Here is a 16,581-nt window from a genome sequence, read left to right on the forward strand (position 1 = left end):
CAATTTTTTGAAAATTTTTTTGAATATCAAATTTTCAAAAAGTTTATTTAATTTTGAAGCTATTTCAAATAATTTTTCATAAAAATTAATTTTAAAATACAATTTTTTTAAAAAAATTGTGATTTTGACTATGTTTTGATCTTGAATAATATATATTTATATTATAGGATGTCAAAATTAGTCTTTCAATTTAGAAGAAACTAATATAAAAAATTTGTAAGGAAAAATATAAAACAAAAAAAAATCATTTTTTAAAAGTTAAAAGAAACATGTCCTTATGTATATTTTAAAGATGGTGTTGTCATGTAACCCATCCTTAGATGATTATTAAATATGGTGTTGTCCTCTAACCCATTCTTACTTTATGTTTGTGGATTGTGATGTATCATAAAGAATTGCTTTTATCATAATAAGTAGAGATGTTAAAATGAGCTAGTCCATATGGGCCGGCCTGTCAGGGCCAAAAAATTATAGAACTTGGACCTTAAACTTAGACCCATATTTTTTAGGGTCTTTTTAACTCAACCCTATAAAGCCTGCTACCTGCATAATTATAAATTTTTTAAAAAATATTTATATTTATATTATCTTACTCTAAAATCGCATATTGATTTTTTTCACTTAATTAAATTTTATCTCTATTTTATTCAATTTCTCTCTTTTAAATATTATACATCAATATAATCAACATTTTTTCATTGCATTATATTAATTTTTCTCTTATAATAAATATTCAAGTATTAGTTTATATAATTTAGACATTTATTATATTTAGACACACATTATAGTATTTATAAGAAATAATATAATACTTAAAAATGTATTACGTATAAAATAACATAATTTTTAATTTTATTTATAATAAATATTATGGAGTTTTTATTTTATTTTTTTAAATAAAAAATTCATTTAGGGTCGGGTAGCCCGAAACCCATCTAGGGTCGGACTCGAGCAGTAAATCTCGAGCCCATAATACACAGGGCCTTTTTAGCCCAGCCCTGAAAAGTCCAAGCCCGCCAGAGCCCGCCTGTTTAGGGCTGGGTAGCCCATATTGACAGTTTTACTCATAAGTGCTTCCACACTATAATGAAATGTCGCAATTGCTTAAAGACTTTGGAAATATATCTTCGGACTCACATATTTTACACACTCCTCAACGTAAATACGTAAATTGATGAATCATCTTTATTTTGCCAAAATTTAGTCTAGAAATATTTCTGTATCAATATTAGAGTGAATCTGGAGATGCATCGATTCATAGAGTTAAATCCGTTCGTTAAACATGATGAGTGATTCATCATCATACACTCTTCATGAGAATCTACTGCATAATTTCATCAAACACTTGGGAGGCATACTTGAAACTTGAATAAATCAACAATAAACTAAAATACTCTTATATTAAATTTATTTGAGAAAGATTGAATTGCTGTAAGCATACCCAATATTGATTGCACTTTCCATCTTTACCTCTGTCAATACCTAGATCTTTAGCTTTGTTTAGCCATGAACCCAAATTCACTTATCTTCTACCTCCTGAAAAAAAAGTAGAATCTAAAAAAATCATGATGGAAGATAGAAACAGACAAAACTTGAGCATCATTTTTGCGTTTCTCATAGAGTTTGTCGGCGAGGTTACGGAGCACAGTCGTCGGCATCACCAAGGCAACTCCCACCAATGAATGTGTTGTTCACAAAAGCATGAGCAACCTAATCACACAATTCTACATCATTTCGCGTACCTCTAAATGCATGCAAAGAAGAATCTGAAATACAACCGAAACCGATAGGTATCACCAACAGTGTCCAAGAGTGTCGACAGAATGCGCATTAGAAGGTATCACCAGCACTGATAGATCAAGTTACCAAAATATGTTTAGAATACATTGCATTCCTCATTGCAAATTAACAATACAAAAATATTTTAAGAACGATTTCGAGTAGCGTACCGTGCTTCTTTCACCAAAGTGAGAAGATTTTTGTTAGAGAGCTCAACAACAATAGCAAAAGCATCTTTCTCATCAATATCAACAATTTCAACCTACATATTGATGAGAACATCTAGAGGGATTTTTTAATTCTCAGGGAATGAACAAAGATCCAAAAAACATTCCTTGATCTCTTGTCTTAAGTAGTTTATACTTATTGCCATTCTTTCGATTAGGTTGATTTCATGAGATTCTCCAATACTTTGGCCTTGAAATAACTTGTTTTTAACACTTTCCCAAAGCATTTTGCTTTGATGTCTCGCCGAAGCTCTGATCAATTTTAGAGCTAGTAGAAGCTTTTCACACTCACTCACAACCTGTTTCCATTTGAATAATATCCGAACAATAATCATGGTTCAAAAGAAAACTATAAAAAACAATCAGATAGCATGTTTGAAGGAAGGGATTGAAAACAGTATGAAATAGAACCATGAAGCATGAAACGACGTTAAATCAATAACAGTTAAATAACACCAACAAAGAAAAATTGGAAAAAACATAAAAACAAAAACAGAATACAAACAAACACATGATAAAGAAAAAAAAACAAATCCATAAGATATGAAATAATGTTAAATCAATAACACATTAATAACACCGAAAGAAAACTCACTTATTTGTCAATAACTATCACATGAGATCCGTAAACTCACATCTTTGATTTTGTATACCCTTTTCCAACTCCGCCAAAGCCACAGACAAACAATGTTTTTTCACCAAAGAAATTCCGATGATTCAATATTCGGCGCATCTTCCCCCTTCCGCGTAAGCCAACACAACCAAATTTGAAACAACAAACACTAAATCAGAAGAAATCAGAAAAATAGATGAAACCCTAAAATAAAATACTACTTATTTGCACACCATTCTTGTTTCGGTATGATACGAATATACTGAAAGAGGGAGAAGAGGATGGTGATGATGTTACCGAAACTTGAAACCCGACGATAGCGGAAGAATAAGAAGACGGAGAAGGTTGAGGATGAGGAAGAAGAATAGGGAGAAAGAAGATAAAGCTCTGCACAGACGAGAAAGAAAGAGAAAAAGAAAAGGATGAGATTTGAGAAAGGGTGTGGAAGAGGCATAACAACAGACGGATTGGACATGTCCAAAAAAGCAGGTAGCAAAAGCAAGTAGCAATTGATAGCATAACATGGAGTAAAGAATAGCAACCAAGGTAGCCACGTGGAACAACATGGAAGCAAGGGGCAATTTGGTATTTTCCAGAGTAGTTAACTTTCTTATATTGTAGATTGTTGTGGTTGTTTCTGAATTGTCTGTTACCATGTGTCTTATATTGTTTTACAATGTCTGCAATATTTAACATATGTGATGTTTATATTCTATAATTGGAGTTGATAAAGATGATAATTAAATTGATTAATTCTGTTATTAAGTTGTCCTATGTTGTTCAATGTTGTGTTGGTCTAAGACTGAGACTGTAATCGGTGGAATTATATTTACTATGTGTTAGCGTAGAAGCAGACTGAAGTCTGCGTAAGAACACGTTGTGCCGAGGGGCACAGGTGCTCGTGCCGAACGGCATAGTTGGAACTGGTGTGTTCCGAGGGGCACAATAGAAGGTGCCGAGTGGCACAATGCATGATGGTGTGTGCCAAGGGGCACAGTGGTAGGCCCGCAACTTGTTAATTGAGGATCTGCTTTGAATACTAGAAATAAAGATAATGTAATGAAAAATAGTAGATATAACTTATTAACAAGAAATCAATAGTAGAGTTAGTAATACATTACAGAGTTAATAGTAAATTGCAGAGTTAGTAAAATAGCAGAGATACTATAACAAAAACGAAGCTATTTTAAACAAACTACAAAGTTAGTGATAAATAGCAGTAGGTAGTAATTGTTGAAATGTTAGCAGTAAAACAATAACATATAATTAGTAAGTAAGTAATAGAAAGTAGTGGAAACGAATTGGCAGTGAGACACTAGTAGTATTAGTAGGACTTTGTTAATAGTAGTATTAGCATATATAAGTTACGATAATATGGATATCTGTTAATTTGTGAAGTTGCAGGTGGTGATGAAGGTTGTTATGTTGCCTCTAATTATTGGCAAAAATCAAGTTGTATGCTTATGACAATGTTGAATTGTTGTTGTGTTGTTGATAATTGTTGATGTTGTTGTGTTCACAATGTTGTCGCACATATAACAAATCAAGTTGGGAGCTTATGCTCTGTAAGTTGACCCAGATTGACAAGATTTGAAGTTGAAGGCTCATGCCTTGTTAATGCCTCTATTAATTGGTAAATATTAAGTTGGGGACTTATGCTCTGCTGGTACCACATGCATGTGTGTCGTAACGTGTCGCATTTCAGGTTGCATATTTAAGTTGTTGTGATGATGAAATGGTTTTTATATTTTGTTGATAATTTTGTGGTGATAAACGTTGTTTAAGAACTATGAAGCAGTGATTTTTGCATGAACTAATTCTAATATAGTATTTATCATACATTCGATTATATTGTTTGATTTCTCACCCCTTTTGTTGAATGTTATCCCTATGTTGGTAACGTGCAGGTAATCTAGAGTGAAGGCTGTTTACCTTCATTAGTTCGAGTCGGTATCGTCGCTCTGATACGTAACACTCGGGGGGATGAACGCTAGCTTGTTGCTTTATTGTTGTTATTACTTATGTTGTTGAATTTTAAGTTGATTTCACTAAGTACCTTGTTGTTTCGAAGTTGTTTTCAGTTGGAAAAAGATGTTATCTCATTTAAGTTTAAATTATGATTCCGCTGCTTAAGTTTAAAATTTGTTTGGTTTTCGAAGGCTAAATTATGTTGTTATCGTTTCATGAGAGCTTTAAGTGTTATGTATCCGTTTTATATGTGATTAAATGCCGTTGTCTTAAGAAGAAAATGTGACATCCTATTTGTATGTTGAAATTTTGTAACTCTGATTTTAATAATATTTGCCGGGTAGAAATGGGGTGTTACACGTCTCCCCTTCTCGTTACGCACCAAATCTCCTAAGTTTCATATTTCTTTGGAATTTAATATTTTCTCCCTCTCTCTAGAAATAATTTTCTTCACTTAAGTTGCCTTAGTGCTTTTGAGTGAAAAACTACTTGTGAGGAATGAATTGTATTGGTGTTGTGATGTTGTTAGAGTTCTCAAAGTGCGATATTCTTGGAAAATCGAGTTTGGTTCTTGAGATAAACCAGTCATAAAATCTCGGTTGGTTCTAGAACTCTATCGAAAAAAGTTATGTTTGGTTATTGATATTAGCCTGAAAAATCTCAATATAAAATTGTATCAAGGTTCATGGGTATAATATTTAAAAGCTCAAGTTTGTAGACAAAATCTCAAAAGATCACTTATGAACAGGAGTAGGCCAACATTCGGCCGAACCTAAATAAATTCCTGGTGTCATCTCTCCAAACCCTTATGTTTTAATTTATGCAATTTACTTAACTATTTATATTTTGTTGTTCAATTTAATCCGATATTAAAGAATACTAACACAATTTATTTCTTAAGTAGAAAAATCTTAAAATTAATTGAGAATTTGGAATACCACAATTCATCCTCCTCTTGTGCTTAAAGTCACTTATCCAAGGTGTAACACCCTAAATCTATCCAACAATTATATTAAAATCAGAGTGCGGACAATTTAAAACATCAAACATGAGGCATTACATTTTCAACTTAAAACCACAAACAACCTATATTTCTTTTAACATTGATACATAGCATCCGAAATACAACTTTCAAACTTAAATTCATTCACAAATTTATTCAACTAAATCTAAATTTCAACTTATAATTATTCACCAACATTTTATTCAACTAAAAACAACTTAAAAGCAATAGTGATTACTTCTTATTATTCAACTTGGATTTCAACATTTTTAGTAAAAACAATGACAATTAGAACAACATATGCAATCATAATCCCGTCCCGAGTGCTATGTATCAGAGCAAGACACTAACTCGACTAACAACCACTAAATACTTCATAAAATCACTTCAAACGTCCACCGCTATCTTGAGTATCTGTCCATTTCCCATAGTAGGGAAATATCATTCAGAAGGGGTGAGATATTGAAAAATATAAACAAAAGTATGATAATCAATATATTAGATCAGATTATACAATTATCACCAGTTTCAAAACAACAATTATAATAACAACTAGCAACGACATTTATAACAACAACTTTAGCAACAATTTGTAACAACAATTTGTAACAACAATAATAACAATCATTAGCAACAACAATAATCACAACAATTACAATAATTATTTCACAACTCAAACCAACGTCACTTATATCAACAACAACTCATACAACATTAACTTCACAGCGACTCAAAATGCGACACAACTATGCAAATGCATGTGGTATCATTTGGAGCAGAACTCCCAACTTAAACAGATGTCAGGTTATCGAGACATTTCAACAAGGCGTAAGCCTTCAACGTGGTTCCATCGAGACCAACTTAAACAGGTGCCATCAAGGCCAACTTAAACAATGCAATGTATGCCATGCAACATCAACCACAACGACAACTAGAACAACAACAACAACAACAACGAAAACAACAACTTGAACATGCAACAAATTGCATCAACTTAATCCAACATTGGTCGTTCCACCTACCACTTAATCAACAATAACAATGTATTCCAAACAACAATGAAATCAACAACAAGTATTCAAGAACAACACATTCAATATCAACTCATCAACAACACAAACAATACAACATTGGTCATAGGACCTATAATCAGCAATGTCCCTAAACCGGACAAATCAACTTAACCAGATGTACCTGCAAGTCAGCATATTTCACATAATTTCAACAAAACAACTCAACCACAATTATATACTATTTAATCTTAGTTACCCCGTCAATTTTCATTAAATTTCGAGCAACTAATTATACTGCTTAAATCTACTAATTTGGCTAACCGATACTGTCTTCAACATGATCCTGCTAGTTAATCAAGACCTTCTGTTAAATAATTTATATTGTTTCAACTTCGTCACTTCTATGCTAAATTCATATTTCTGATACACAAATTTATCTGCTATAAATTCTATTTTCTGCTAAAATGGCTCTAATCACAAGTATTCTCAATTCTGTTAATTATCTCCACTGACTATTAATGCTAATTCATTTATCACTTTATAAATTCTAATCATAACAACTCCTTATTATCCAAACATGATTATACTATACATGGTGCACTAAGTTAGCTGCCTACTAATAACAGCAAAAAAAGGAAACAAATGTATGGAGTGGAAGGGTGAGACGCCCACCTTAAGGAATGTGGGGCCCACACCTCAAATGTTCATGGTGGGAGACGCCCACCTTAAGTCTTGGAGCCCCCCCGCCTCTACCCATAAGATACGTCCGTCTCCCCACCTCACTAAGGGCATGACGCCCGTCAACCTTCCTCAAGCCATGAGACGTGCGTCTCAGTTAAAGGGGGTCTCACCACAAATGGAGGCCCCCGTCTCCAAATTGGTACCCAATCATACGTTCCAGTCTCACTTCTATACATTTATTCCTCAACACAAAATACAATATACCAGTTTTCGTTTCAATCGCTAACACATCACAACAAAAGGAATAGCAGCAGTGCAAATTTAATCGGTTCACTGAACAATTTCATCAATAATTCACAACAATCAAAATTCACAAAGTGGAAGTGGAGGATTTTAGAGGAGAAGGATGCCCTGTGGGTGGCCTTATTAAAATCTAGCTATGAGGAAGTTGAACATCAAATATTATCTAAATCTAATCTCAGTAATAGAAGACATGTCTCCACATGGTGGATGGATCTAACCAAATTAGATTTCAACTCCGACAATTGTGGTATTGACTTTGTAGGTAGAACTCACTTTAAGATTGGAAAGGGAACATTTGGTCCTTTTTAGTCTATTAACTGGAGTGGAGATTTCTCTCTTAAATTTTTTATCTGGATCTGTTTGAAGGAAGCAAGAAGAAATGAGCTTCAGTGGAAGATATGGGAACTTCGTGCAATGAAATATGACAATAGGGAGACCTTTAAATCCCTAGATTTTTGTTGGCAAGTTACAAAACCAGAATGTTGGAAAGAAAATTATACCCCGTACCCCTACATTTATCCCAATACCCCTACAAACAAAAATCGGACAAATTTATCCTTGTATAAATAGTAAAAATTTCAAATTTTTTTCACTTTTCACTCATTCAAACAGTTTCATTTCAAAGTGAATACAGTGGAATTTTTTTTTCCAAAACCGGATAACGCAATCATCACAGTTCCGGTTCTTACATTTCAAGAAAGCAACCAACCGGACAACCCAATAGTGAGTTTTCCGGTTTTTCTAGGCCTCAGTCGGACAACCCATGAGTGGGGTTTCCGGTTCTTTGTTTCACCAGCCGAATAACCCAACAATGGGGTTTCCGGTTCTTCAATCTCTCAGTCGGATAACCCCCCTTGGGGTATCCGGTTCTTCTTTTTTTTCGTTTTTGATTTTTTATTGTTTTTAATATTATATTTAATTGTTAATAACATTTTATTTAATTTTTTACTATATTTTATTTTTATTTTTTAGTGGTTCGAAGAAGAGGAGGTGCGATCGACGGAATGCGTCAAAGAGAAAGACAATGTCGAGATGCTGATGGCGAGAGACAGCAGGGAGCTGCACCTGAGGTTGGTCCGCAGCACCCGGCATTTCCCGGAGGACCGACTGATATTTCTTTATTGATTAGATATCAAAACCATGATGCCTGTCATTTATGGTTGGGCGAGGTACGTAAATGTTTTCTTTTAGGTTCAATAATTTAAAAACTTATGTTGAATAATTTTAAATTATATGTACTTATATATTAACACATATATTACAAATAATTTTCAGGAGAGACGACCAGAGCCAACCTTAAAGGTTGCTGCACATGGCAGCAAATTAATAGGATGGGTTCCGACAATGCTCCCAAGGCAGATGAATGATTGGTTAGTTGCATTTGGTCTGTCATCTTTGCAGTATACTACTTTGGCCAGGGTAGATACACATCTTTTATATGCTTTTGTTGAGAGATGGCATCCTGAAACATCGTCGTTTCATATGCCATTCGGCGAGATGACCATCACGCTAGATGATGTTTCATGTCTTCTTCATGTACCGATTAGGGGCGAGCTGGTTGATCCTTATTTTGATGTCACCGATTATGATGCTATCCATCTAGCTGTTGAGTTGTTTGGTGTTTCACTGAGTGATGCAACTACAAAGGCTTCTTCTGTAAGGGGTCCTTACTATAAATTGGATTGGTTGAAGCAAGTTTTTGAGCAACAAAGAGCTGCAAATAACTTTACAGGTGCTATTAGGTTGTACTATTCTTGCCGACAAGACTTTTACTCTTGTCGAGGCAAAATATCTACCACTGTTGAGAGATTTGAATACTTGTGGAAGATATTGCTGGGGGGCAGCTGCACTGGTTACTCTATACAGATACTTAGGGGATGCTTCATTTCATTCATGCAAGCAGCTTGACGGTTATGCCTCTCTTCTTCAGGTACAAAATTTTACTTATGATTTAGTTATACTTAATTATTTAATTTTTAAGTTTAATTTAGTTTATTATAATTTAGTTTAATTTATAATAGTAATGTTTTGTTACAGTGTTGTATTCATGAGTATTTTCCAACTGTTGGAAAGAGAGGTACTTCTGGGTTATGTGGCATTGATAGTCCAATGGCTAGGGCGATGAAATGGGAATATAGGCAGGGGACGCAAAAAGTGGCTGACACCCGAGTTGTGTTAGATCAGTTGACCCCTCACGATATCGTCAGGCGCCCTTTTGAGGATCATAGGGAGCACCGTCCTTTTGATGATATTTGTTTGTACCGGGGTGGTTTGAAGTGGTATGGTACTGTAGTTTTATATTTACCTGACAGATGCATGCGTCAGTTTGGATACAGACAATACATACCGATTGCTCCTCCTAAAGTAGACACACTTGATGTGGATGTTGAGTGGGCTACATATATGCAGAGTGTGTTGCAGGTGATCCGATCCCACGATGATCCCCCAGTTGCGTTTGCCACCATACCATATGAGACAGACGATGATTATTTGGCGTGGTATTATATGGTGTCGCATCCTCTATTGAGAGCACCACGAGGTGATCAGCCGATGGAGGTACCAGTTCCTATCTATGACGAAGGACCATCAGACCCGAGGTTATCATATATATATATATATATATATATATATATATATATATATATATATATATATATATATATATATATATATATATATATATTTCATGAGCTTCATCATTACTCACAGCATCATCAGACAATTGTTGCATTTCTGTTCTGGGACCCCTTATGTCTTTTTGTATATTACTCTTATGTTTGTATATTTGTGTGATCCGAGTGACATTCTCCGGGTCACGCTCTTGCAATGACAATAATATGTGTCTTGGTGGAACATGGCATTTTGTTAAATCAACAATATGTTGCTTATCATCTGTATTTAGTCGACTTACGAAAGCATGACCTTCAAATCTATCAAGTAAGCCGTGGTTGTGTACTCCGCATTTTACATCAATCTTCCATCCAAAACCATCTTTCGACGGTGTTGACCTAATTTTGAAAGGACAACCACATCTCTTACTACCACTTTGGGCTTCGCTATCTATTTTTTGTATTTTCCACCTCTATCACAACCAAATACTAATTTATCACTTCTTCCTCTCTTGCCTGTTTTGGTATCTGAACGAGTTATTATAACTGCCACTTTATTCCTGATTCCAACCTCCTTAATCCAACTTATCGCCTCTTCTCTTGTAGCAAATTTTTGATAAGTTACAAAAACATCAGTTGTATCCACACATGTTTGATTTACATCGCATTTCATCAAAGGAGGATCCACACCTAATTATATAAAATTAATTTAATTTAATATATAATTAAAAAAAATTTAAAAATAAACGAAAAAAAATTGAAAAAAAAGAGGAACCGGAACACCCACTAAGGGGATATCTGATTGAGAAAACAACAAACCGGAACACCCATTAGTGGGATATCCGATTGAGAAAAATGGAAACCGGAACACCCAAGCCTGGGTTGTCCGGTTTTGGATATTTACTTACCGGAATTCTGCATCTTTGGATATCCGGTTGAAGCAACGTACATGTTCCAGTCACTCTGGTGTCCGTACAAACAGTAAAAATAAAAAATAAAAATAAAAAGTTAAAAGTTAAAAAGGACAAAATTGGTTTTTTTTTTAAATTGTAGGGATATTGGGATAAATGTAGGAGTACGGGGTATAATTTTCGGTTGGAAATTCTCATCTTATTAGCAAATAAAGGCCCAAAATTAGGTACACCAGATAAAGTTCTTTGGAAGAAGGTTACTCAACCAAATATAGTTATGATTTTATAATTGAGGCAAACAACGAGGAACAAAGAGGAACAAACAGAAGAGGAATAGGTCGAGGCCTTCAGCAATTTGTGAAAAAGTCAGGCTCTAATAAAGATAAATGCCCTTACGCAGAGGGTTTTTGTTAGGAAGCAAGATCTAAACCCTAACAAACTAAGGAAAAGCTGTAAAATAAAAGAGACAAATAAAACTAACTAAGAAAATAAAGATTCATTTCATTTCTTTTCTTCATATCCTCTCAATGAAAGCACCAATGTTTAGGGTTCCAGCTTCCTAACAGTTTTCTTGAACAAGATTCCAACCAAAGACCAATTAAGAAGAATATGTATTTGCATTTCAAACCATGAAGTGACTTGTGTTCTTTGCTTCCAATTAAAGGAATATTTGGAACACCTTTTTTTTTTCTACGGTATTATATTAAAGAAGATTTAGGCAGAAATGGAAAAATTGATTGGATTATCAGTGTCTTATGTAGGGCCTCAATTTTCTTATGGAAAAATGGTTTGTCATAATTAAACTTAGTTAAATAGAGCCTCAATTTTTTTATGAAGGTTAAAACGATGACTAATTTACACAACACCTCTAAAATTTTGAGACGGCTCTGCCTACAGGCAGGAGTACCATTAGGGTCTACAATGAAACGAACCAACTCAAAATTAATTTAAAACTTGGTTTGACAATTAAATCATTGAACTAGATTCATGATCCAATTGAGTTGAATATGAGCGAAAAACTAAGATCGTTAATTAAATGAACTAAACTTGAACTATATATAGTTCAACTCATTAGGCTCATGAGTCGATTCGATTATATATGAGATGAATTATATTCTCTTTAAGAGTAGATTTAAATATTTATCTCAATGCGCTTCTTACCCAAATTTCCACTTTCCACCATGACCTGCGTGCATTGTCATGCAATAACATGGCTGCAAATGGATTACTAGCTTTGTCGAAAAGGATACAAAAATTGACTTCTTTTCCATGTTACATAATGAGTACTATCAATAAGAACGACATTTTCTTCATTGCTGTCTGTTTCTCTTTACTTGAAGAACTCGTTCTCACTCATCCCTTTGTTTCTAATGACTATAATTTTATGCTAGATGGTAATGATCCATACTTGGCTCTTCCCAGACTCCACAATATTGATTTGTCTGAAAATTTCATCACCCGAATATATTAAATATCACTTCAAGAACCGTCACCTCCTTCAATAGGGGTCATCATGGTTGGCTGTTTTTTATGGAGACTAATGAGTACATATAGATAATGACAAACTTATGTATTTGTGTTATTTGATGCAATATTTTGTTATCAATCATCATGGTTTACTGTTTTTTTTATCTCCTTTTGGTTCCTTTAGTTTAGAGTATGTTTAGTTTTTTCTCTCCAGAATTTCTCATGTTTTTCTATTTCACCTATCAAATGCTTTATTAATTTTTAGGTTTTTTTTTTGTGTGTAAGCAAGGATATTAATTAATTTTTAGGTTTGATTACAATTTTGACTCTCTTATTATCCATTTTATTGGATTTTAGTTCCCCTATTTTAAAATCAAGAATTTTATTCTTTATATTTTAGATTTTTGAAAATTTTGGCCCCTACAAATTTGAATTTGAAGACAATTTTAATTGAAATGATGCTCATATTGATGATGTGTCAGTGTTCATTAAAAATTACCTTGGAATTTACAGAGACCAAAATCCTCAAATAAAACAAAAATAAATTGACTAAAATTCCAGATTTTAAAATAGAGAGACCAAAATCACGAAAAAAAATTAATAATAAAGAAACAGGAATTATAATTAAACCTAATTTTTATTCCTTTCAACTAATATTATTTATAATTTTTACAACGACTAACTACTATTGTTAATAATTTTTGTAACTTTATTTACTATAAATTTATATTCAAAAGTGATATAAAAAAGTATTTTTTTTAACTATAACAATTAATAATAATATATTGTTATTTTATTCATAAAAATTTAACTGATACATAAATTTTATAAATATAAATATAAAAATAACTAATACATAACTTTAAAGTAGATAAAATAAACATAAAATAAAATAAAATAAATATATTAAAATTATATTTAAATAAATTCTCACGTTTATATTATTATAATAAAATAAAAATAAATAAAATTTAAATATATTATCTACTAACACTCGCAATGAACGGGTAGTTTATTCCTAGAAACATGTGAATTTGTTATTTTTTTATTAATAAAAAAAATAGACCTCGAAAGTGAGAAAACTTAGGCTTAAATATTTGAAGAATTTTTTAAAATATAATTACTATCTTTTAACCTGAAATTGTATAATGATTAATTAGATTTGATGGTCAATTAAAACTAATTTAAAGGATTTGTTTTGACTTAAAATTTAAGTTTAGATTTGAACAAATTTTAAATTAAAATCAAATCAATATTTTAATTATATTTAAAATAACATGATTGAAAACAAACGAGTTTAAATAAAAGATAAAATATAATTTAAAGACAAATCATAATAATATTTATATTTTACTATCTTTTCTACATACTTGTTAATATGGAACTGATGCACCTGATTTTTCTTAATAAAACATTGATAAAAATAGTCAAAGTTGTAAAAAGTTATTCTTATTGTAAAAAATTTAGTTATTTAATTAAAATTTACATCCCTTACATTATTTAAATAAATATACAAAAAATATTAATTTAACTAAACAATTAAATTGAATTTAAAAACCTACAAAAGTTCAATGTTTTTATAACGAAAAGAAAACTTACAAAATTTTAAATTTGAATAATTTTTTAATGTAGTTTTTAAAATATAAAAAAAAAAACATAAACATATTTTAATTCATTAGTAATCTATATCTTATATAAGTAAAAAATATTTGAGAATATAGATGATGGTAATAGAAAAGGAGTCATTCGCGTAATTGAAGCTGTGAGTCGGTTAGTTTGGCTATAAATACAAAGCCTTACCCAAGATATTTCTCATTTGTCACATGCCATTCAGATCTTAGGATTTTCTCTCTGCTTAGCCCCTTTTATATTTTAGGGTTTTTTTGTTGCTTCTTCTCAAAATCAATCAGATTCTTCAATCGAAGACACTCTTTGATCCAACATTTATTGTTGCTTTTCTTTCCCACCGCCAGGGTATTTCAGGAATACCGATAGTTTGATCGAAGAATCAATTAAGGTTTGTTGAGCCGTTTTTGCGTTTGTGCTAAATTTGTTGGTGTGATTTTGATTATTTGTTTGTTGAGCCTGTTTCTCTATCCATTGAACGCTAGGGTTTTCTTTGATTTCTGACAATGATTGATGGTTGTGATTAGTATTAAGAGCATTGCTATATTGCTATGCTTACACTAAAATTCCTACATCATGTACATACACCATAAAAAATACAACAAAACATGTGTTGAAAAAAGTGAATATTGATTATAAAAATAATTAAAAAAAACAAATAATATAATTATATCGGTGTGGTTGTATAATTATACGGTGTGGTTGTATAATTTATTTCTCTAGTATTAATTAATCTCATAAAAAACGTCTTAAAATTGGTTTCCGATTTTGGATTATTGAATCTTGAATTGAGACTTGTAAATTTCTGTTGATTATAATAATTAGGGTTTTCTTTCCTGTTCTGTTAAATGTGGTTTTTAATGAAATATTTTGCTACAGGTTTTGAAAAAACCCATCTTCATCATCGTCATCAAAATCCAGTGTTACAATGAGAATAACAACAACAACAAGAAGAAAAATGGCTGCACAACAAGAGGTTTCAGAAGCATCAAAAAGACGAAAAATGGCTGCACAACAAGAGGTTTCAGAAGCATCAAAAAGACGAAAAATGGCTGCACAACAAGAGGTTTCAGAAGCATCAAAAAGAAGAAAAATGACGGAAGAAGCATGTTCATATTTACCGGATGATTTATGGGAGTGTGTCTTCAAATCTCTCAATGGCGACCACTTGACTTTCAAGTCTCTCTCCGTCGTCTCAAAACAGTTTCTCTACATCACCAACCGTCTCCGAAGCTCTCTCACAATCACCGATCAAACCATCCCTTTCCTTCCTCGCATCTTCCAAAGGTTTCCTAACCTCAGATCACTCGACCTGACTCGCTTATCTAGAGTATGTGACCTCGATGCCCTTCTTATCCAAATCTCCACTTTCAACTGTGACCTGCGAGATTTGTCCTGCAACAGCATCGCTGCAAATGGATTACGAGCTTTGTCCAAAACGATGAAGAATTTGACTTCTTTTTCATGTTCCAGAATGTATAATATCAACAAGAAAGACCTTTTCTTCATTGCTGAGTGTTTCCCTTTACTCGAAGAACTCGTTCTCACTAATCCCTATGTTTCTAGTTACTATGATTTAATGCTAGATGATAATGATCCATTCTTGGCACTTCCCAAACTCCGCAAGCTTGATTTGTCTGGCAATTTCATCAAGGATCTGGAATCTATTAACTATCACTTAAAGAACTGTCACCTCCTTCAAGAGTTTATAATGGTTGACTGTTTTTTTTGGAGACTAATGAGTATATATCAATAATAGCTAGCCAAACTTATGTATTGAGTTATTTCATGCAATGTTTTAGTTATGAAACTGATGTACAATACAAGCCGCTGCGAGAAATGCTCGTCTATTCGTCTATTTCATGTCATGTGTAGCTCATCATCATTGAATCAATGAATATTTTTTTTATCGTTACAATACTGATACGCTCGTATGTAAATTTTAATGCTTAAAGTTAAAAAATTTCAGTTCATTAAAAGAAAATTGAGTTTTGAGATTGTGAAATATTGACTTTTGAGAAAAAAATAATTAAATAAACACGGTCAAAATTGTATGATTTAATTTCTATTACGATCTTATGTCTGATTTAATATGATTGCGAAATCGATCACATCAGTAGTATTGTAGATGCAATATTGCAAACGCAATTGTGATTTGAGGTCTAAAATTGTTCAACCCTTAGTTGTTACGGTACTTAAAAAAAATGTTGCAACTAGATAACTTGGAGTTCTAGAATTGTTCAAATCATGTTTGTTGCAATCTCTTGAACCTAACAAATATTGGACTTTGCATGTATATTTTGGAAGAAATCATCCTAGAATATGGCTGCATAACATATAGAGGAGTTCAAAATAATCACAGAAAGAGTAATAGACTGAAT

At 32.5% G+C, this 16,581-nt stretch overlaps 1 protein-coding gene across 1 annotated transcript; it reads left to right on the top strand.

The window, feature by feature from the left end:
- The first annotated feature begins 14,408 nt into the window (after nt 1-14,408).
- Nucleotides 14,409-16,234, top strand: LOC131606140 (uncharacterized). The gene is made up of 2 exons (XM_058878418.1): nt 14,409-14,591; nt 15,080-16,234. The coding sequence occupies exon 2, from the start codon at nt 15,129-15,131 to the stop codon at nt 15,954-15,956; it is 828 nt and encodes a 275-aa protein (XP_058734401.1). The 5' UTR covers nt 14,409-14,591; nt 15,080-15,128; the 3' UTR covers nt 15,957-16,234.
- Nucleotides 16,235-16,581: the final 347 nt, after the last annotated feature.

This window comes from Vicia villosa, linkage group LG5, assembly GCF_029867415.1.
Source record: "Vicia villosa cultivar HV-30 ecotype Madison, WI linkage group LG5, Vvil1.0, whole genome shotgun sequence".
In the NCBI taxonomy this organism is placed as follows: Eukaryota; Viridiplantae; Streptophyta; class Magnoliopsida; order Fabales; family Fabaceae; genus Vicia; species Vicia villosa.

What these genes read in the sequence shown, in the direction of transcription:
- LOC131606140 (XM_058878418.1), top strand. Translation starts at nt 15,129, where the DNA reads ATGAGAATAACAACAACAACAAGAAGAAAAATGGCTGCACAACAAGAG.